Source organism: Protomyctophum bolini, assembly GCF_963924005.1.
Source record: "Protomyctophum bolini genome assembly, chromosome: 3".
NCBI classification, from domain to species: domain Eukaryota; kingdom Metazoa; phylum Chordata; class Actinopteri; order Myctophiformes; family Myctophidae; genus Protomyctophum; species Protomyctophum bolini.
Genome location: NC_137864.1, coordinates 37,029,044 through 37,052,832, shown reverse-complemented (window position 1 = coordinate 37,052,832; position 23,789 = coordinate 37,029,044). Strand labels below are relative to the sequence as shown.

Genomic DNA, 23,789 nt, shown 5'->3' with positions numbered 1-23,789 from the left:
CGCCGGCACATGCCGGGCACATGCCGGGCACATGCCGGCACATATGCTGCTTGCCGCCGGCACATGCCGGCCGCTGTCCCTCCCAATTTGTTTGATGCTTGGAGTAGGCATAGTAGTAAAAACTGTTATGCACAGAAAATGCAACATGACGGAAAACTTCAATGCCAATCATAGCCGATCAGGATAGAATATAAAGGATCCATCTTAATCCCATGACTATAGAGATAATGTGATGTGTACCGATTTGCATGATATTTGGACAAAATCTGTAGGAGTATAGCCAATAATGTGTTTGGCAAAAGTCTGCCTGCTAATGGCGTTATAACAGGCCAACTAAGGGCATCTGCTTCTGCTCTGGCCTCCAGAGAGTGTGTGTGTGCACAGTTATAGCCCCGATCGGTCCAGCGGTGCCAGAATTAGCTGTCCACAGACGCACGCATGCACGCACACGCGCACACAACGGGTGAACAATACAAGCGGGTGAAATGGCAGGGTGGGAATGAGAGGGGTAGAACACTTTTTACAAAGTAATAAGAGTGAATTAGTGAGGCAGAATGAGTGAGACAGCTTTCTAAACTTTCTAAAGCTGGCTTGGCTCCTGGGCATATGTGTGTACACCTCCACACACACTGCATATGCATTACATCGGTAATGAAGCCTGCTCCTGCTTTGTCTCCCAAAGCGTCAGGCGGCCCCGTTTGTTTCTCCTCGTCAGCAACTTTTGATCAAATCCCACTAAATCATGAAGAATAACAGCAGACATTGACTGTGAAGGCGGGCGCCAGGGGGATCCAGTTGGGAAATGCACGGGTGTATGCACACAAGACGCATACAGTATCTGCGTACAAGCTATCAAACACATACCCATGCGCGTGAACACAGCACACGCACACACACACACACACACACACACACACACACACACACACACACACACACACACACACACACACACACACACACGTGCGTGCGCACGCACACACACACACACACACACACACACACACACACACACACACACACACACACACACACACACACACACACACACACATACTTAGTTTATATCAGAACAAATGGTCACAGGACATATTGTACAAAGCTGAGAACATTTGTTACGATAAAAAGCTGTTACGTGAAAAGTACGTTTGTGCTCCATTACAAAAGACAAAGCTCTATGTGCCCAACTTCGTTCTGGGATCTTGCCCTTGCACCTTGAGACTGGTTACAGTTACAGAAGAAGAACGTATTTGCACCTATTGTGATAAATTATATTGAGAATTAGTTCCATTTTATTTTCTATTGCCCGTTGTATCATGAGCTACGTCAAAAGTTATTTAACAGATAAATCAAATATACATTTTTAAATATAGATCTGATCTAAGTGACGCAGAGCTGCTGAGAATGGATTTTTGAACATGAAATATTTGAATTAGCAGAATATATAGAGAAAGCTTGGGACATACGGACACATTACTATTAGTTGCAGAATCATAGGCATATGCATACAGTATGTAGGCTAATGGCCATGGCATTAATAGTAAACTGTAATGGCTAAGACTGTGTCTATGCTAAACCCATACAGTACTTAGGTGCATGGACAGCTTGCATGATTTATACAAGGGATGAATGCAAAAAACGTCTATCCACCGTTGCATAATGCCATGTAAAATATTACAGTCTGCACACAGTAAAATCCTCAGTGTTCATTTATCAACTTTAACCCTGGTGTTGCTATTTTGGTCCAAAATGTTCGAAAATAGCAGTAGCATTGCTTTGCCATGGGTCCAGTCCAGATGGACCCTTGTGGATTCATTCCACCCTTACGGGTCCATTTAGGGGCATTTTCACACTCTCAGGGACAGATTTGCATCAGAGGCGTAGTGACTTGAGTGTGATTTGCAGTGGCCTGCGGTGAGCGGAATTATCATCTGATTTACTAAAGCATAATATAATTAATTACACAATCAACACATCGGTCACATTCTGCGTTTGAAGCAGATCTTACTGTAAGAGGAGTTGTGAGTGAACTGGTGGGGATGTGTTGTGGAGCCCTCAAGACAAGAGCCCTCAAGACTAACAGTCTAAAATCCTCACTAACAGCCAAAGGCAAAAGATTAGAGGAAAGGCCATATGGCATCATCAAAATCACTGGGGCTCATTCTGCAATTGAAATTGAAAATTATGAGAGGAAAGGTCAAGGGGTGGCTCCATACAACACAGAGCATGATTTATCTCGGCACGTGATTTTGCGATACAGTAGTCAAGTGTGTAAAGTGTGTGAGTGGAAATGTTGATCTAATGGTATAGCGCTATAGAGGAAATGCTATAGGGTCACCAATATTAGACATTGGTCATCTGATTGGACTGGACTGACATCTCCGTCCTATAGGCCAGGGCTCCACCATGGAGCATTCAATGAAAAAAAAAGCATACCAATAGTGGGGAGGTGTCGACCCTGGGAGGCAAAACTTGAAAAAGAAGAAGAGGTCGCACAGCTCGTAGTCATGATGCAAAACACGTTTATTTTAAGATGACATACGTTTCGGCACAAAAGTTTGTTGATTGACACCATTGTGGGGAAATCTGTGCACCATAAAAGCGTGTGCACCTGGGACAAGTATGACAATGTGGGCTGTGATATTCCAGGTTCTGTTGTTGTAGATTCTATTCATCCAGATGGCACATAGCGAAGGCTAAAGATGCAAAGAGCTCCCATCTGGCAACAGTCATGCAACTGTAGTCAGATGGGAACGATTTTCAAGGTCAATAAGTAATTATTGTGTGCTTGCTTGATCTATAGACTTTGTTTTGAGTATTTGTCAATTCTGTCTTTGATTCTCCACAGTCTCCTTCCTGCATTTACTGCCATCTTCGTCACTACAATCTTACCATAATATCTCCTTCCATTATTTGCCACCGTCCTCAATTAGTTATAACTACAGGTGCACTTAAAATGAAGTAAACTGCATTTCCAGTCTGGTCTGGCGCGCACGTTTGATCAGTTACGCACAGAAAGACAGAATGCATCCGAAATGAGGTACAAAGGGCTTAGTAAATTTGTCCCCCAGAGCTCAATTAACACTGATGATTTCACACAGCTCTCTTTTCTTTACATGTACTTCTACTTTGAACCTCCTTATTATTTTCCTCCGTGGGAAAGTTCTCTTGAATGTTTGCAGTTTCCTTGAACATCAGTCTTCCTGCTTTGTGCTTACAGGGGTTGGCTTTTGTCAGCAGCGTGCCTCAGTCTGATCGCATTCCAACATATTTATTGTCTTCTCTCTTTGTCTCCCTTTCGTCTGTTTCTCTCTACACCCCTTTCCCTTTCGTCTGTTTCTCTCTAAACCCCTTTCCCTGCCGTCTTTCCTTGACATTAAAGTGCAACCATGCAGTGGATATAGTAACCTTAGAATCCTGTAGACTTGCTATCAATAGATGGATTATACAGAACTCACAAAGGAGAACACATCGCACGCACGCACGCACACACACACTCGCAGAAACCGCTCATTAATGACTTCCCATCCAAGAAACAGGCTAAGTGCTGTGAGAGTTGTGATACACAACAAAAAATATTGAAGCACGTACCGCTTGGGAGTCTGCAGTTTGCTTTCCTCGTCTTTATTCATAGCAATTAAGCTTCCCCCCTGCTGTTTTCTTTGACCTACAGTACTTTTCATCCGTTTATTTTTGTGATTGTTTTTAGAGAAATGTATGGAACAAACTTATAGATTTGTTCCCTTCGCTAAGTGTAAGGATTATTATGTACTTTAATGGCTCTGACTGTCACAATTACTGTATAGGTATGGAAATGTGTAAGAGAAGAAAAATTAACAATATAATCTCTCTCGTTGGCCCTCACGCCACCACACAGCTGTAAGTGAAATAGTCAGCAGTCACACGAGGGAATGACTCTTAATTTCAACTTGTATCTCTGCATGACATTTTGGTATAATTGGACTGAGCTGCACAAACGGGGCTATATTCCCACAGATTGTTGTTGGGTTCATCTGGGGCCATCGTGTGTGCGTGCGTGCGTGCGTGCGTGTGAAAGGTTGAGTGTTAGTCAGGTGACAATGACAGAGAGAGAGAGAGAGAGAGAGAGAGAGAGAGAGAGAGAGAGAGAGAGAGAGAGAGAGAGAGAGAGAGAGAGAGAGAGAGAGAGAGAGGGGAGGGGTGACTATGAGGGAGAGGGAGAGAGAGGAGAGATGGACGGGAGAGAGAGACAAGCAGACAGACAGAGAGAGGAGAGACAAACAGAGAGAGGGAGACAGACAGTGAGACCGAGAGGTCTCCATCACAGGTTTTCGTATTGTATTGGTCCAGTTGGTTTGGTTGAAGAGAGACTGAAGGGTTTGCAGCTTTCCAGTGGCTCCAGGGCTGAAGCATGGTGCCAGAGAAAATGAGAAGACATCCATGGAGAATGGAAGCAGGGAGGGAGAAAGCTACATAGTCAAAATCCTCAGTGTAAATTTAACTCTGAGTGTGTGTTTTTATACTAGGCAAGTTAAATGAACACAGAGGGTTTTACTTTGTAGTAAAGGATTTAATGGCAGTTGTGAACAGCTTCCAAAAACCTGAGGACTTGCTGAAAAACCAACAGGCTGCAGCCATTATAACCCCCCTCCTCGCTACACTCAGGATTTGTATTTCTACACTGAATGTACTATAGTGGCCTGAGGGACAGTCAGATACATGAAACAGACAGATTAGTACAAAGAGAAATGAGATTAGGTGGAGGTGGAGAAAGGTAAAAATAGAACACCCAGGGATTACCCATTTTGCAGCCTATTGAATGTTTCACGAGACTTAAGGAACTGACTGATTGATCAGTCAAGCCCTTCGGGAATGCATGCTGAGCCCTTTCCTCTAATGGAGCTTTCATGAGCAGGACCACACCTCCAGTCCAGCTACCTCCACCTCCAGTCCAGCTACCTCCACCTCCAGTCCAGCTACCTCCACCTCCAGTCCAGCTACCTCCACCTCCTATCAAGCCACCTCCAATCGGGTCACCTAAAGGCCCATCGAACCCACGTGTGTGTGTGCGTGTGCGTGTGTGTCAAGTATTTTTTTTGCCTTGGATTTTTTTGAAGGCTCATTGAGGAACGAGGCCTCTTTAGTTTAACACACACACACACACACACACACACACACACACACACACACACACACACACACACGGCATGCAATCCCGACAGGATAAATCCAATACGCCCCCTTTGCATACCCTATGCTTTGCTGAGTATGCACTCCTGTCCGTGGGGGCTGTATCAGTATATAGCATGATGGAAATGAGGCTGAATTTGATGCCAATTATATACCTCAGATTTATTACTACGGTGTAGAACGCACGCTGCCCTCCGTGCACTGCTAGAGGCCATGGATGCAGGGGTGTTTAAAGTGGACAGCTTACCTGAATTGTATTTTGAATGGCCTGCCCACAGTATGGGACATTTTTACATTGACTTTTTTTAGTAACCCCGGCATTTCCCAGAGTACAATTTGTCAAGATTCCTTGTTCCTTGTTGTCTCATTCTGAATGGTGTCAAACAAAAGCTATTTAATTATGCATTATGTATGTGGCTCTTTTTTTATATCTTACCCCTGGCCCCCTTTGAAAAAAGTTTGGACACCCCCTGTGTATTGTGTGGAGGCTCACTGTATTGTAGCGCATTCTTCATGTTGCAGTGTTAATTTCAGAAAAACTAAAAATTTGAAAGAAATTGAGGCAGGGAAATAAATAAAGGAACAATGAAATAAGGGTGGAGAGTGGGAGGGAGAGAGACTTACATTTTAGTTTTAGATCTCCAGCATCTCCTATCCACTACCATTATAACCCGTCGTGGTACTACCAGTAGAGATACTGTAGGGTCACGTACTGTTCTTGTGTACATATTGCATCAGAAGAAAAGTAAAAGAAATATCCAAGGATATGACGTAATGCCACACAGAAGTGTACCTATTTTGTAAAAGCCATCTCCCATCTCCATCTGCCTTTATTTTTTTGTCCAGCTGACAAATCAATGTTCTGTTTAGTCCACATTGACGCCTGAGCTGTGAATATAAGTCTGATCAGACAAACAGATGTTACACAGTCTGTTAGAATGCAAGTGTTGTTCTGTCTTTGTTGCTGAATAGAGTTAACAGGCTTTGTGCAACACTCATGAGCTGTAATGTTTAGCCACATCATAAGTGATTGAGTAAATGTTCATAGTACTGTACACAAATCATCATAATTTCAAATAGTGACAAGGACGATTTGCTCTCAAAGGACACAGCTTGCGCCAGGTACTACGATACACTGCCGAATGTACAGTACATCGACTATCAGTGTCAGTCTCGTGGTGTCAGTCTGTGGTTCATGTGGCAATGATGATGGTCGCACAACCAAAATGTTTGCTGTACTTTTGAGCACTTTATTGAGCATGTAAAATGACAGAAAAAGTTATTTTCTTAGTCTCTGTCTTTTATCCTTAAGCTGTTTGTGGAGTCTTTTTTCCAATATGTTTTTGAGAGCTGCAATGAACTTTGAACTAACAGTGAACAGTTTACCTTGGACTTTATCATATTTCATGAGAAAAAGGTTAAATTGTGATTACCCACCATGTCCTATTGTGAGTTTAATTTAATCTACCTATCACATTATGTTTATTTATTTGATATGGACATGTAATTTCACATTACACAGTACAATTTGTAGATTGTGCTTAGGCTACAGTGTATTAGCACGTGTATTGGACGCCTGAAGACCTCTAGACTGCGGTCACTGGTCACTATCACTCACTTGTTCTGATCCCATTTCCCTCACCTACATCTCTCTCTCTCCTCCTTTGCACTGCTCTGACCCTGACCATCTTGTTGTAATCCATTTAGCCTGTTGTCTTTCACGGCACAGAGTCCCACGCGCATCTTGAAGCTCCCTCAACTCATTAATCTCTCTCTTTCTCATACAGAGGGGCAACGAAGAATCAGACTCTATATTCAAGCCATTCACACTCACACTCACACATGCTTATACCCCACACGTGCATATTCATCTCGTTTTCTCTCTCTCTCTCAGTTTTTCTATAGGTCACGTGCATGCTCCATATAATTTACCGTGACCTGGCCTGCCATGAAGTCATTATTGTGTAATCCCTGTCTCAAGTGCATGACTTGCTCTCTCTCTTTCTCTCTCTCTCTGATACACACACAAGCCCACAAGCAGATGTAGAAAATGGGAAGAATAATACAAAGTCATTCTCTTTATCTCTTTATGTTGCTTGCCAAATGTATGTGTACAGCATGTATGCATACAGTAGCTCCCTCTCTCTCTCTCTCTCTCTCTGTTATGTTGCTTCCCTACATATCAAACAATACATAAATGAACAATAAACATACACAGAAAATGTTTAAGATGAATATTTCAAATGTTAAAGCTTTTCTGAGTATGTGTATCACTGGGACAGATACTTTTAGAAGTGCAGAGGTTGAATCACACATAATGCCTGATATGACTGATGTCCTAAACACAGTGGTGGAAAGTCACTAAGTGCATTTACTTAGTGCGTGCGTGCGTGCATTACTATTCCTATATGATCAAACATTTTAAAGATACCATCCGTAACGTTAAAGGTTACTTTAGTAACCACGGTTGTATATATAAATTGAACGAAATACCTTTCGTTTATGGGTAGGTTTCCTTCAAAACCTAGCTGCAGAACATTATTTGATGTGCTCCCAGGACAGAAAATTCAAGAATTATTCTGTCCTGGGCTCTTAGGGGTGACGTAGGAGGCTGCGCCCACGCCGTATAAGACGGACGTGGCTACGTCATCCCTCATTCGGAACTTTTCTTCTGCTATAGAGAACAGAAGGGCGTTCCACGAAAGGTATTTCGTTCAATTTATATATACAACCGTGGTTACTAAAGTAACCTTTAACGTTGTATTATATAGAAATTTCACGAAATACCTTTCGTTTATGGGACTTTATGAACTCCCGTGAACTCCCTGAACTTCCAGTGGGTCCCAGGTAAGTCTTTTGGGAGGGGCTCGGACCTTTTTGGGTCCAGAACCTAGTCCTTGTGGAGAACAGGAGGCAGCGCTATGCTGCCCTGATGTTCTACTGAGCCGCTGCACCCAAGACTGCGTGTGCTAGCGAAGGCGCTGCCACATCTAGGTTATAGTATGTGGTGAACGTGGAGGGTGTAGACCAGCTTGCTGCTGTGCAGACTTCCTGAATAGAGACACCCTTGTAGAGTGCCCAGGAAGCTGCCACGCCTCTCGTGGAGTGGGCCCTCAGGGCTTGAGGGGAATCCACGTCTTGGGTAGTGTAGGCCAGGCGGATGGCTTCCACTATCCAGTTGGAGATAGTGACCTTCGTGACGGGCTTTCCTTTGGTCCTGGCACCCCAGGACACAAAGAGTTGGCTTCCTTGTCTGAAGGGAGCCAGTCTATCCACGTATATGCGTAAGGCTCTGACTGGGCAGAGGCAGTTAAGCCTCCTGTCCTCGTCAGAGGCGAACGGCGGGGGGTGGAAAGCCTGTAGGTTCACTGGCACACACGCTGATAGAGCGTTTTTGGGAATGAAGGCGGGGTTTGCTTTTATGGTGACCTTGGTCGACCCATCATTGAACCTCATGCAGTCTGGGGAGATCGAGAGTGCATGTAGGTCGCTGACCCTTTTTGCCGTCGTGAGGGCGATCAGGAGAGCCACCTTCAAGGTTAGGAGCTTGAGGCTCACTGTTTGTAGTGGTTCAAAAGGTGCTGTAGCCAGAGCCTTTAGAACCAGGGACAGATCCCATGAGGGGACAAGGGATCTGCATGTCCTGTGTTCCCTGCGTACACCCTTCATGAATTGTTTTACCAGCGGTTGCTTCCACACTGTCTGGTTATCAAGGCCCAGGTGGCAAGCGGAAATTGCTGCCAGGTGGATCTTGACTGAGGAGAGGCCTAGACCGTTGTCTAGGAGCTCCTGTAGGAATGTCAGGATGTCGATCACTGAGGCCTGGTATGGGACAACTTGGTCTGGTCTTTGTGAGCACCACTGCTCGAAGACGCGCCAGGCTGTGTCATAACGGTCCCTTGTTGATTGGGCTCTGCCTTTTTGAATCGTTTCGATGACATTCAGAGGTAGGCCCACGGCGGTCAACATCGCCCTTTGACGGGCCAGACCCAGAGGTCTAGGTCCTGGGGGTGAGGGTGAAATATCTCCCCTCTCGCTTGGGAGAGGAGATCCGCTCGGAGGGGAATTTTCCACGGCTGGTCGTAGAGGAGAGGGGTTATTTCCGACCTCCAGACCCCCCAGAACGGAGCTATTAGGAGCACCGTCAGACCCTGAGTCCTCACTCTGTCCAGAGTGGGGCTGATGAGGGATAGAGGGGGAAATGCATAGAGAAGGGTTTTGGGCCATCGGTGTGACAGAGCGTCTAGTCCCGATGTTGATGGTCCCGTGATTGCGAAGAAGAGGGGACACTTCGTGTTCTCCTCTGTGGCAAAGAGGTCCATCCTGGGTTTCCCAAACCTGCTCCAGACCTGGGATGCTGCATGAGGATGTAGCGACCAGTCTGCGTAGCGGAGAGGTCCTCTGGACAGCAGGTCTGCCCCTGTGTTCAGAAGGCCTGGGACGTGACACGCTACTATGGAGAGAAGGCGTGTGTTGCACCACAGGATTAATTTCCGAGCCAGTTGATGAAGACGAGGGGACCTGAGTCCGCCTTGTCTGTTGATGTAGCACATGGCCGTGGTGTTGTCTGTCCTGACTAGGACGTGGCAACCCCGGATGCGCTGCTCGAAGTGTCTCAGAGCGAGGAAGACAGCCATAAGCTCCAAGTAATTTATGTGAAGGGCACGTAGTGGCCCCGACCATAAACCTCTGGCTGTAAATCCTTCCAGTGTGGCTCCCCAGCCTGTCATACTGGCGTCTGTGGTGACGACTTTCCTGATCAGAGGCTTTCCCATAGGGACGCCCTCTGAAAGGGTTTTTCTGTCTGACCACCATTGAAGGGCTAGTATGCATTGTGACGTCACTATTACCTTCTGGTGGCGACGGTGCATTGGTACATGTAGAGAGCCTATCCATTGTTGGAAAGGTCTCATATGTAGTCTTGCTAGGCGGATTAAATAGACTGCTGAGGCCATTAGCCCCGCCATTCGGAGGCATGCATGAAAGGGAATCGAGCGTCCCCTTTTGAATGATGCCGCGCACTGCAATGTTGCGTGTATTCTCTCTCGGCTCAGGCGGGCCGTGTATGAGACTGAGTTCAGCGTTATGCCTATGAAGTCTATAGACTGCGTCGGTATAAGCATGCTCTTCTCGTGGTTTATTAAAAACCCGAGTGATGCGAGATGACTGAGCACGCGATGTGTGTGCGACAGTGCTTCTCGTGGAGAGTTTGCAAGTAGGATCCAGTCGTCCACATATGTTGCGAGACGGATCCCTTGCTGTCGCAGGGGAGCAATAGCTGCCGCCGTGCATTTTATGAAAACTCTCGGACTCAGAGACATTCCGAAGGGGAGGACTGTGTATTCGTACACTTTCCCTTTGAACCCGAAGCGCAGAAATTTTCTGTGCGGGGGGTAAATTGGAATGTGGAAATAAGCATCTTGCAGGTCTATTGACGTGAACCAGTCCCCCTCGCGGATTAGGCGCAGGAGGAGAGGAGGCGTCAGCATTTTGAACTTCAGTTTTTTTAAGTGACAGTTCAAAGCCCTGAGGTCTAGAATGGGACGGAGTCCGCCCCCCTTTTTCTTTACCAAGAAATAACGGGAGTAGAAACCGTTCATTGACTGATCGGGGGACACCTCTGTGATTGCGCCTTTTTGCATCAAGGAATTTATTTCCTCTTGTAAAATGGCTGCTTTGTGCCCGCTCGCCTCCGAGAATATAATTCTCCTGGAGGTGGGCGGTTTCGAGGCGAATTGTAGTCTGTATCCTGTCTGTATGGTACGGATGATCCATGGGGAAGCCCCGGATATCCGCCATTGTGACAGATGACGTGACAGGGGATTTCCTGTGCTTGTCAGCGTGATACATGGCCTGCCTAGGGGGAGATTCATCATGTGTGAAATGTCGCCCTCTAGTGAATTTTTCTGGTAGTGAAGATTTTTTTTGGCGTGGATTTGTTGGCCTATGCCAGCCTTTGCTGACATAGAGTGGGTTATCTCTCCCACTGGGCATAAGCCCTTCAGAGTTGGGTTTATTGTTGTTTTTTGTGTTTTTTGTTTTTTTGTTTTCTTTATTGAACAACATAAAACAGGCACATGTGGTGAATTGCACATTTGAACAACATTCTGGGTTTGTACAGCAGTGCTCACAGCACTGTGTACAGCCCATTTTAAGCGCTTTAGCGCAGGCTCTGAGGTGAGATCCGTGATCCCCACCTCTGGCCCTGAACTCTGAATGTGGGGAAGATGGCCCGGCCACAGGTCATTTGCGCTTCCCCTGGCCTCGGCCTCTGGGAGCGCTCTTGGCCTTGTAGGGCGGTGGAGAGGTGCGGCGTTCTGCTCTGCCACGTCCTGCAGGGTGACGCTGTCTGTCTCCGCTCCGGTCCTGGGACCTGGGTTTGTCGTCAGCCTTGGCCTTCCAGGGTGTCTTCTTGGCCCTGGGGCGGCTTGCCGGGACGGCCTGGTTGGCCAGTGGTTCGAGCGCCTTCATGGTTTTGGTGGAGGCCTCGAGCTGCTGAATGGAATCTGACATTTTGGACAGAGCGTCCTTAAACATGTTGTCTGGGTGGATATTTCCAGCCACAAACTCTTTCTTTGTCTCAAGAGAGATGGCGCTGGTCTGATCAACCCAACGCCATCTCTCTTGGAGGATGGAGCACGCTATGGCCTTGGCGTTGTGGTGAGTGGTGTTCCTCTGTAGAGTGGCCATCTCATGGTTCAGGCGGCGTAGCTCTGCCAGGTCCTCGGGCAGTTCTGCCATCAGGAGAGGCATGGATTTCCGTCCCATCTCAATGAGGAGGCGCTTAGTAGAGCCCTGGAGAAGTGCTCCTGCGTTGAGAGCGCTTGCCGAGAGGGACATGTGTCCGTACTGCCACTTGTTTATTTTTGAGGCCTCCCTCACGCTGCTGGATATGAGCTGGTGGTCCTTGGAGTGGTGATCCACTCTAGGAGCTGCTGGGTTGGCCAGGTAGGCCGCGATAGCCGTGTCCATTTTTGGCATGACGTTTAAGGCGAGGTCTATCTGGCTCTGATGTGGGACGTCGTTGGGCCCCTTCACGCTGGCCTTGGGAAGCTCCACCTTCAGGAGGGGTTTGTCCCAGGCGTGCATCATGGCGTCCTCGAAGCCCGTGGCTAGAGGGATCCTCTGTCTCTTGGGTGCTATGGGAGGGGCGGAGTCAGCAGTCATGCCGTCCCATGCTTTTACCTCGACAGTTGAGGTGGGCCATATGTGGCCACACCGTGCGGAAGCCTTCTTGTAAATATCATAGATGTTGGATTCATCCATGGGGAGTGTAGGAGGCGGGGACGCTTGCTGGCGCTCCCCTGTATCCATGACGTCCAGGTCGTCGAAGCGGCGACGGGGGAAGCCGCTGCGGTCATCGGGGGAGAGATCCTCATCTCCCTCATCCGAATGGACCTCGTCCAGGACGTGGTAGGCCTTGGAAGCCTCCTGGAAGGAAGGTAGCTCGTCTTCACAAAGCTCCCCTTCCTCCCTGGTGGACCGATGCTCACGTCTGGGAGACATCTGGCGGTCTGGGGAGTAGTCCAGGCGGTCCGTCATGTAGCTGGGTGCAACAGCAGGCTGTCTGCGCCTAGCTGTTTGTCTGGGTGGGCGCTCTATGGTGGCCTGCACGACATGCTGTCGTGTGGAGGCCTTGGGTCTCGCTCCACAAGCCTCGTCAGCCTTCGCTGCAGAAGCTGTTTTAGCATACCTGTCTCGACTAGCGTCGGAGGGTGCTGCTCTTGAAGAGGAGGCCTCGGCTGGGGCTCTGTTGCCCGGGTAGTCGAGCCTCTGTCTCGGGGTAGGCCGTTGTCCCTGCCCGGTGAATCGTTGCCTAGGCCGTCTCGCGGGAGGGGGGGAGGGGCTCCTATCGGGGCTCCCTTCCATGTAGCCTCGGGCTCTGAATGCTTCGTAATATCTCTCGACGCGTTTGAGCCTGCTGACTAGGATGTCGTCGTTCATGTCCTCACAATGGGGACAAATGGGACCGGTTTCCTCCAAGACGTTGCGGGTGTGGCCGCTGCCGAGGCAGTACATACACTCGGAATGTCCGTCCCTACCAGACATGGTGTTGCCGCATCCGTAGGTGCTACATGTCTTCTGGGTTTCGACCGGCGCCTCGGTTCCTCCGCGGCGGCGTCGTCTTTCCTCGGGCTGGGGTTCCCTCGGCAGCGACATGGTTGCTTGTCGAGAGAGGAGTCCGAGTGTTTAACACCCACAGGTTTATATTCCTCGTGGAGTGTAGAAGATAATAATACCACAGGCGTAGCTGCCTAGTAGCGCGGAGCTAACTATCGATAGCGTTTAAGCTAACAAAGCTGGCTTAGCTAGAGAGGAAAAAGGCGCGAGCTACTAGCTTTCAAAGAGTAGCAACGAAGTTGACTAAAACTCACTTGTAAAGTAGTTCGGCCTTTTTCCTCGAGAAGAATATCCTTCTGTTTTGCTTCGAGAGTGTGTCAGAGATCTCACGGTCCTAAAGAATTAGTCTCTCGGCCGAATTTATGAGATATATGACCCTGCACACACTGGGAAGTTTTAAAGTTCGTTCTCACAGCATAGCAGAAGAAAAGCGAATGAGGGATGACGTAGCCACGTCCGTCTTATACGGCGTGGGCGCAGCCTCCTACGTCACCCCTAAGAGCCCAGGACAGAATAATTCTTGAATTTTCTGTCCTGGGAGCACATAAAATAATGTTCTGCAGCTAGGTTTTGAAGGAAACCTACCCATAAACGAAAGGTATTTCGTGAAATTTCTATATAATACAACTATTAGTGAACTAGCCTACAATCTAACTACACAGATGCAGTGGTTGTAGTTTGTCTACCTGCTCTGCTATTGAGATCCTTTGGTCCTGGACAGTATAGATGCAGTTGTGTCAACAGCTAAAACTTTGTCGTCTTCCAACGGAAATAAAATAAAAGGAAATTAAATTGGTGACAGTGATGATGCTTCCGAAATGGCATTCACATTTTTGTTTCAGGTCGAATTGAACAGAAGTGGATTGTTATCATGTTAGCACCTGATATGCATTGATTCTCTGTCTGACTTGTTAACATACATTTGTGTCAACTATAGAAACCGTACAAAAATATACTACATCCTAAAATCTATCCATTAGGTTGCCACGCCTCTCAAAATCAATTCACCGAATCACAATTTTAGCTTTGCTTGTGGTTGTCAGAGCAACACTGTGTGAGGTATGTTTTTAATTGCAAGACTAACTGGCTCCATTTCAGATACAACCCAGCTGAACAAGGCAAAATGCTGTCTCAGTAAATACCGTTTCAGATAGATGGGTTGCGATAGCCAAACATGTAGGTAGTTAACATCACATTGAATGGACACACAGGGCAGTAAATGTGCTGCTATGCTAAGAGCTTGGCTCTGCTATATGCATGGCATTGATGGGTACGAGCACTCTGCCCTTCGTCAGCAATCTAATCAAAAATGCTGACTTGCTGACAATTCCGAGCTCCGTTTTCCGGCATTCAAATTGATGCTCAGCTATACTTGCTACGGCACAGCAGGTGCTTCATGCAAATGTATCAGTTGAAGCTGTCATGCTCCCCCCACACTAAGATGATGACCCCCCCCCCCCTTTACCCAAGACACACAAAGCTCACACATCTGAAGTGAGGTGTGGTGGGGCAATAAACCCAGAGTTTAAGACAAATTAAATGCATACACACACACACACACACACACACACACACACACACACCCCACTGACTCAGCACATATCCTTTCCCCATCTCCCGTCAACCTTCTTCTCCACGTGTACTCGTTCATCAATCCATCCATCTGCTCAGTGACAGTTCGGGGACTGAGGTGTGTTCCTGCCCCATCACAGCAGAGGCAGAATACACACACACACACACACACACACACACACACACACACACACACACACACACACACACACACACACACATCTATGCATCACTGTGACCTGCCCGTTGTGTGACTATATCACTATCACTCTCAGCCTAGAGCTGATGCATGTGTTGTGCATTCAGAGTCGACTCTGAGCAACGCCGCAGAAATGTCTGCGGAGGAAGTGGTTGGAATAACGTGTTCCTTCCATGCGCTACTGTACGTCCAACCGGCCAAACTACCCCCTGTCAGGTGAAGAGAAGTGGCTGGGATGCTCATGCATTGAAGGAAGCATCATGCTCTCCCCAGGTTGGCGGAGGGAGTGTAGAGCCCAGTATTACATTAGATAATTGACACTGGGTGAAAAAGTGTTGTGCTGTGCTGTGCTGTGTTGTGTGTACAACATGGTATGGTTTATAACCACAAGTAGTCAGTATTTGAATAGCCTGGCCCAGCCTGTGTGGTTTCTGGTCTAGAGGCGCAGTTGCCAGCGAATACAAGGCAGAATCCTATTGGTGCCGACGTGAGCATGGCGATGGATCCTATTGGTTCAGCAATCTGAGCGCCCACCCCCGCCACCTCCTCCCCTCCCCTCCCTGGTAGAAAACAACGTAGAACACTGATCTCACCAAATTTGGATTGACGCCCCTCTGCACTGTTATTGGTTAGCAGAATACAAAGTTTCCCCAGGCGTTTCCCCAGGCTTTTCTTTTTGAGCCGAATGCGAAGGAAAATAAAAGCCTGGGTACCGAGGCTAGTATTTGAATAACACTGTTAATGCAATCTGGTTAATGTTTGCCATGAATCACTGCAATTACATTTTGACTTCAAATATTGATGTAGAATTACAATGGGTTGGTGTGAGACCATGAACTTACAGCCTATGGAAATGTGTGCAGAATTGCAGTTCCATAGTAAGATCTATGAAAAACATATACACCTGTTTAGTTATTATAAATCACAGTGGGGCAGAAGAATCTTTACCCCTAAATGGTTTGGAAAAACTCCCACACAATTGTCCCATTAACACCCTATACTGTAGATTTCCAAGTCTAGTTCATATTAATGTCATATGACAAAATGTTCAGATGTTCAAATCTGCAGCAAATGAAGAACAATATTATTTGGTGTCCACGTAAGTGACACATCAAACTATACCATATCAATTGGTTTGTGTGATAAATATATTCATGCACCCATTATGATGAGTAATGAATCATGGAAGAAATAAAAAGCCAGAAACTGGATCAGTGGCCACAAGGCAAGTGTCACAGACACTGAAGGAGAGCTGGGGACTGCAGTGCTCTTTTCACTCAACCAGCTCAGGCTGGTGTCCTGAAAACAGCTGTCAGTTCAATGTATTGTCATTTATACATAATTTGCTCCAGCAGGTAAGTAGGGTGGCTGGCATCTCCCTTAGAGATTCAGGCACGTGGGAGAGACTCAGAGTAGAGCCGCTGTTCCTTTGCCTGGAAGGGAGCCAGCTTAGGTGGTTCGGGCATCTGGTTAGGATGCCTCTCGGGCGTCTCCCTAGGGAGGTCCCACTGGGAGGAGACCACGGGGCAGACCAAGGTGCAGATGGTGTGATAACATCAACTCACTGGCCTTGACACATACTGTAATGGCCTCAGGGTGGTGTGTGGTGGAATGTAACCGTCTGAGTACTGATGATGACTGATGTCCTAAACACAGTGGTGGAAAGTAACTGTGCATTTACTTAAGTACTGTGTATAGTACTTACAGTACCAGTAACAACAATTTTGAGGAATTTGTACTTCACTTGAGTATTTCCAATTTCCAATATACTTTTACTTCTACGCCTACTCAGAGGCAAATATTGTATTTTTACTGCACTACATTTATATGAAAACTTCAGTTACTAGCTACTTTGATTATTACAAAACATACATTAACATTACAAAACATACATTAACCACTCCAGTTCAATTTCAGCCATTTGAAAATAGCCAAATTGATCATAATGTTTGTAATAATTTATCTGTTCAATAAAAACATATTTGACAAAAAAAGAAAATAGCCAAATTGTAGATCTGCTATTTTTTAAATATTGATATACATTTGAAAACTGAAATGGGACATTCTGCATAGTGAGTACTTTCTACTTTTGGTACTTTTAAGTACATTTTGAATTCCAGACTTTGACTTGTGACGGAGTAGTTCTACATTGCAGTATTGTTGCTTTTACTTAAGTAAAACAACTGAGTACTTTTCCCACCACTGCCTAAACCTACTCTCCAGTGACCCGTGTCCGCCCGCATGTCTCCACCAGACTTGAACTGCGGACCAGGATGACCCATTGATTATACAATGGAACGCTGGCCCTAATCAGCCCCTCGGTGACCAATTACAGGTCCTCGCCATTGCTTCCTCGGCCAACCACAATCCTTCACTGTGGCCATGAGAACAAATGTACTCCAGAACCTGCACTGACACTAGACACGTACAGTACTGCAGTGTTTGTTACCGTACAGCATTGAGTTCTGTACAGTAATATATGCGTGTGTGTGTGTGTGTGTGTGTGTGTGTGTGTGTGTGTGTGTGTGTGTGTGTGTCACACTTGTACAATAAATAAACATCATATTCTTCAGCTGTGGAAGTGGATAGAATTGGGACCCCCTAAACACTGCTGTAATATTTTAATAATGCATAATTTCATAACTTTGAATATTGATATCGAAATAGTACGTCCTGTCAGCATAATTCTTGAAATATCGCACTTGGAATGTTCTTGTTGTAAAAGAAAAAATGTTGCCAAATCTGTGGTTGTGAGTACACACTGCACACTAAAAATAGTCTCTGTGGGCTTGTTGTTTGCTTGTCTGCTTTCTGTGTTTCTGTCAGTCTGCCTAGCCAACAATTTTATCTGTTTTTATAGTTCTGTTTCCTAATAGTTACAGCCTACATCATCTTACTGTGTGTGTCAGCCTTGTTTGTCTGTCTGCCAGAAGAAATGGTCCCTTCATTGGATGTCATCATTATACTGTAGATGTAGCATTTTCTGATACAATTGTGACGGTACCACGACGATGACAATCAAAACCCACCTCAATTACTGCTTGTAGTAGGACTTCATACACTGTGAACTATCACACATCCACCATGTTGTAGGCAGTAGGCACTAGATGTGTGCAGAATACTGCATCTGAAAATGTGTATTAGATCTAAAGGACTTTTGGTGCCGTCCTGTTGATTGTAGTGTGGTATATACTGTACACTGTTTGGGATACAATAGCTAATTAGCTTGAAAACACTGCATCTTCACCATTCTTGCTTTATTACTGACAAAAGCAGCTGATTGCATTTCCAGTTTCAATGGAAAAGGCAATATGTACAAAGGCCTCAGCACACAGCAAAAATCCTCTGTGTTCATTTCATTATCAGAGTGTACAAATGGACCCATAAGGGTACAATTCCGATGAACCAAGACTGAGGATTTGACTGTGTATGTGGTTTGACTGTGCTGTGGTACACTCTCCTTGGATCCAAAAGAAAATGTATGTTTGTTAGGAAAATCACCCTGGTTTGTTCACGCCTCTACAAAGAGACATGTTTTCACCTTTCATTATGTTATGCATGGCTACAACAGAGAAAATCAATACTGTTGCTTTCCAAATGGCAAATCCATTACATGAAAAGCTTCTCAGCTGGTCTAAATCTGTCCCTTGGTATAAGGTAAGAAGCATGGTTGTGACACTTGTTGTGACATGACATGACATGACATGACATGACATGACATGACATGACATGACATGACATGACATGACGTGACATGACGTGACATGACAAATCAGCATCGTATGAATCACTAGAGACGATAGTCTGACATGTAATAATAATAATAATACATTTTTATTTGTATAAATCATGACATGAAATGCAGCTTAAAGTCCTTCACAGAGCAATGGAGAAAGAAAGAAAAGAAAAGCAAGGCATAAAAAATTAAAAATAATAACAGTAATGCAATACAGTGAGGACATGAATAACAAAAAATGTAAAAGATCATTTAAAAGCAAGAGTGTAGAAGTGGGTCTTGAGCTGTGCTTTAAAAATGTATACAGAGGTTGCCTGTCGAAGGTACAGTGGGAGTTTGTTCCATGTAATTATAGAGGAATTTCCTTAATGCCGCAATTGCTGCAAAACTTTACAACAAACTCATCCTTAATCGTCTTATCCCCTTCGTTGAGCCGATCTACTCCGAAACATTCAAAACTGATTTAGACGTGGTAGATCCACTTTCAGTCAAATCCTGTGCTTACGTAGGGTTATTGAGGAATCACAGCTCTGCAACAGTATTTGTTGATTTCTCAAAGGCTTTTGATTCAGTGGACAGGCCAAAATGTTTGAAATTCTTAAATTATATGGTATCCCCGACAAAATGATCAATGCCATAAAAGTTCTATATACAAATACCTCAGCGATCATCCTTACTCTTGACAGAGAAACACCATCATTCCCCATCCTTGCTGGCATTCTCCAAGGCGACACACTTGCCCCATTTCTATTTATTATTGTTGTTGATTACTGTATATATATGTTCTTCGTATGTCAGTTGATACTATCAATGATAAGGGCTACCAACTAAACCATAGGAGAAGCTCTCGTCATCCTGCTAAATACCTAACTGACACTGACTTCGCTGATGACATCACGCTTATCAGTCAATCATTGGCATACGCTCAGGCTCTCCTTCAGTCTCTTGAGCAGGCCTCCAACTGTGTTGGTCTTTATCTCAATGAGAAGAAAACTGAATACGTAAATATATGCAAATCCCAAAATAACCACTTATTTACAATAAAACACTTAACAACACTCCTCTGAAACAGATTGATGACTACAAGTATTTGGGTTCATATATATCTTCTTCGCAAAAGGACTTTCAAACTAGGAAGGGTATGGGTCAGCCGGCCTGCAATGACATGCATAAGATCTGGTCATCCCAGCTCAGTAAGATGTTAAAAGTAAAAATATGACATGACAGCCGATTCTACTCTATGGCTCCGATACATTGACACTATCAAAGAAACTAGAGAAACGGTTGGATGGCACTTACACCTGCCTTCTAATGAGAGCGCAAAATCTGTCTTGAAAGTGCCACCCATCGACTAATCTAATACCTTCCCCGTATTTCTTCTAGAGATGGGATTTATGGCTCTTTGAAGGGAGCCGGATCTCTGTGATCCGTTCCTTTCAAAGAGTCGTTGAAAAGACTGGCTCACGGGAAGTTCCCGATGGGTGGGGGAGGGGGGGCGCAAAAAAAATCACACCCGTGTGAACCGAGTGGTGCAACTCCCCCCCCCCCCCTCTTCTCTCTCTCTCTCTCTCTCTCATTAGCAGGCAACAGCGCCCCTACTGGTACAATGAGCTTTGTTATAGAGTGCAGAACCAATAACTTGCCTTGCAGCTAAAACTGAGTGTGTATCATCTTGATCTATACACCAACACGCCATACCTGTGTCAACATTATGACCAACCGTGGCAGAAATTGCTGTCTCGTCCAAGGCTAAACTAAAACATAGCCTTCAAAGTCTCTTATGAAGATACTGGAAAAACCCACTTCATAAACCTTGGACTACTGCACTGTATTTGCAATCCGTCTCCATGAGACTGGTGCGCGACTGGCGGAGGCTGACAATATGTGTGATATATCCCGCCTCGGCCATGCAGTAGATATCCCATAGACTGGACAGAACAGCCCTGAGGGCTCTCTCGCAATAGGGCAGATTTACATCCATCTGTATGTGCGCGGGTGCGTGCGCGTGTGCATGCACGTACACAGCCACTTGTTTACGCTCATGTCTGTGTCTGTTAGCCCCACAGCTGTATCCGTCAGCAGAAACATACAATGTGCTGACGCAGGGGAGATGGACACTCAACAACACTGCCGCATTGACGAGAACCAGGGAGGGCGTCAATACGGGATCAATACGGCAATAAATAACTCAACAGAGCCTTCTGAGCCTCCATGCCTGATCTATGGGTTAACTGGGGACGTATATAATTAGAGCAAAGAGAACGCTCACATTTTAAATGGTACACAAGCACAGTAACACCACTGTACAAATGTCTCTCTTTTGCATTTACTTGCCACTATAGCTGCTCCATCAGTTGATATTTTGCAGTGCACGCATTTTGCTTCCTTCTGAGTATAAGCCTTAAACGTATTTAAAATAGGGAGGCAAAATGGTGTTTGTCAAAGAAACTCAGCGGAACAGGATAACGAGAGCTACTGTAAGTCATTAAGGATGACATTGGTGTTAGTGAACAGCTTTTGCAGAGCATATTTTGTAATGGGTTATTTTGGTAAATGCCACTGAATCAGCAAACAAACGTGTACACACACACGCACGCACATACACACCGGTTCAACATTCTGAAATAATTGCCTGGTTATCCTCATAGATCTTGCAAACGCTAAAGATTCATCCACCTACTGCACTGAAATGGATTAGAGCGACCTTCCCTGAGATGCTGTAAACATTAATATTTTTTATCTCCCCTTAGATCAGCCAATGTATGATTTTCCACACTGCGGAGGGCAGATCATTTGCGTTAACATAAACTCTAACATGAGCCATAAAATGCATTACCACCGTTTTACGAAGATCTGACGAGATACAATGCAGTGTTTGTTGGTTCAAACAAACTGACTAAAGAAAACAAACTTCGACCAGTGGGCACGTTTGCAACGGTGTTTGAAGTGGACTCACCCCTGGAGGTCCTTCACGGACATGGAGATCTTGAGGTTGTGTCCCAGAACGTGAAGGGCAGTGAGGATGTCCGCCCACTGCACCATCTCCCCCAGAGGACCTCCCTTCAGCACCTTGGGACTGAACACATCTCCAGACTCCTCCGTTAGGAAGCCCACATGGACGAGGATCTAAAGGATGACAACAATAATAATAAGGGTAATAATAACAATAACAATAATAATAATAATAATAATAATAATAATATAATTATTGTCCTGAAGGATATATTCGTCTTCACGGGTCTGTTCAAAACACCCACAACAAAAACACATATAGCACAGAAAAGCATCACCAAGACAATACTGTAGGTCCCCACTGTACACAGAACCCTCCTATTGGTGGGGCAGTTTGTTTAATGCCGTGATGGCTGAGGAGACAAAACGTTAAGGTTCTGTATCTTTGTCTAGCTGGCATGAGGTTGAAAAGACGATACAGGGGTTGATCAGTCAGTGTAATTTGATATAACTGTGTGATGGCCTTATTGTTCATAACTGAGAGTGTGACTGTAGCAAGTCAGATGATCTTGGAAGCTTGGAGCTTTTGTACAGTAAGGCATAGTGATATGGACTTTGACTGAACACTTATATTAGCACTCTTGTTTCTCAAAGAGTTTTTGCATGTGAAGTGACCCATCAATCATTGGAATCATTGGAAAGTCTGTGTTGGTCTTTATCTCTTGTGACAGTGCATGTTGTGCACAATATTCTTCCGTGGTCTGTGTGCGCAGCAGAGTCAAATAACAATGAGAAGCTATATGGCTGGCATGAGAAATCCCTCCATTTAATAAGCTTGGTCTATTAACTTCTCGTTCAGAAAAAAAAGATAAGTGAAATTTAATTACAGTTTGGGTGGCAGATGGCAAGAGTGAGAATTCATGTGGCCAATAACAGAACTCATTCTCCTGGCGTGCTGGCAGAACGGTGGTGTGGGGAGTTATCCTACAAACACTGGCAGCAGGCGGCAGGCAAAAGAGGGGAAACTAGAGGCACATTTCACATTATTGGCAACAGCGAAATAACACTGCTAAATGACTCCGCAGAACATCATGCTGCGGCAGCGTGAAACTTCTCCCAAAATTGGCATCCAAACACAACAGCAGAATGAATAAAGGTGAGGAATTTAAAAACCTGTCTTTCTCTCTCTCTCTCTCTCTCTCTCTCTCTTTGGTAACTGCTAACTCAGCTGCTGAGGGGGAAGTTGACTTTCTTTCTTTCTTCGTGTTTTCAACTCCATTTGCTAATAGCTCCTCGACAGTGGCAAAAAATAAATGGAAAAGTTTGAAAAGTGGGCTCACCTCTGCCAATTGAAATTGTAGCCAATGGGGATGGAATGGGGATGGGGATGGAATCTGAAGATCTGACGACAACACACGTCTTCATCACTATAGAGACAATGGCCCAGTTTGCCAAAGGACACCTGACTTACACCATGGTGTAAGAGGTATGGTGTTGCACACGCTCAGTTGCCCTCACATGAAGCCTGTGTGCGGCCTAATTGGCTGCATGGCAGCCAATCAAACACTTGTCCTTTTTGGGGAAACACTGTCAAACACAACAACATAGAAATACACAACCTAGACTAGAGCACAGCCATACCTGTCCTCATTGCGCACATAAGGCCTCCTGCATGAATACACAAACCTGTTTCCCTAAAGCCTCTTTAGCCTACACACACCTGTCGACATGTGGCAGTATTAAAACCATTCGCAGAGAAATGTGTGGTGCGAGTGGTGACTTTCTTCATCTAATTTAAATGACCATTGCGTGGCACATCTATGCACGGAATGTCTATGTTCACAGGCTTCATGTGCGGCCTAGAGGGCAACTGAGCATGTGTAACACCATACCTCTTATTACACCATGGTGTAAGAGGTGTCCTTTGGGAAACCGGGCCAATGTGTATTCCGTATTTCACAATAGTGAAGTGAGGAGAGAGGAGTGCTCTTATCATTATACGTCAGACGGACGGACGGCTTGCCGGGGATAATACATAAT

The 23,789-nt window shown here is 45.5% G+C and overlaps 1 protein-coding gene across 1 annotated transcript in view; it reads right to left on the bottom strand.

Annotated features, from left to right (window-relative positions):
* The window catches only part of LOC308312601 (alpha-1,6-mannosylglycoprotein 6-beta-N-acetylglucosaminyltransferase B-like), a gene marked incomplete at its 5' end in the record, with an annotated part of 137,918 nt that overhangs the window by 27,645 nt on the left and 86,484 nt on the right, over positions 1-23,789 (bottom strand). The window contains 1 exon segment of the mRNA XM_080759265.1: positions 21,754-21,923. Within this exon segment, the coding sequence (XP_080615391.1) occupies positions 21,754-21,923 (170 nt within the window).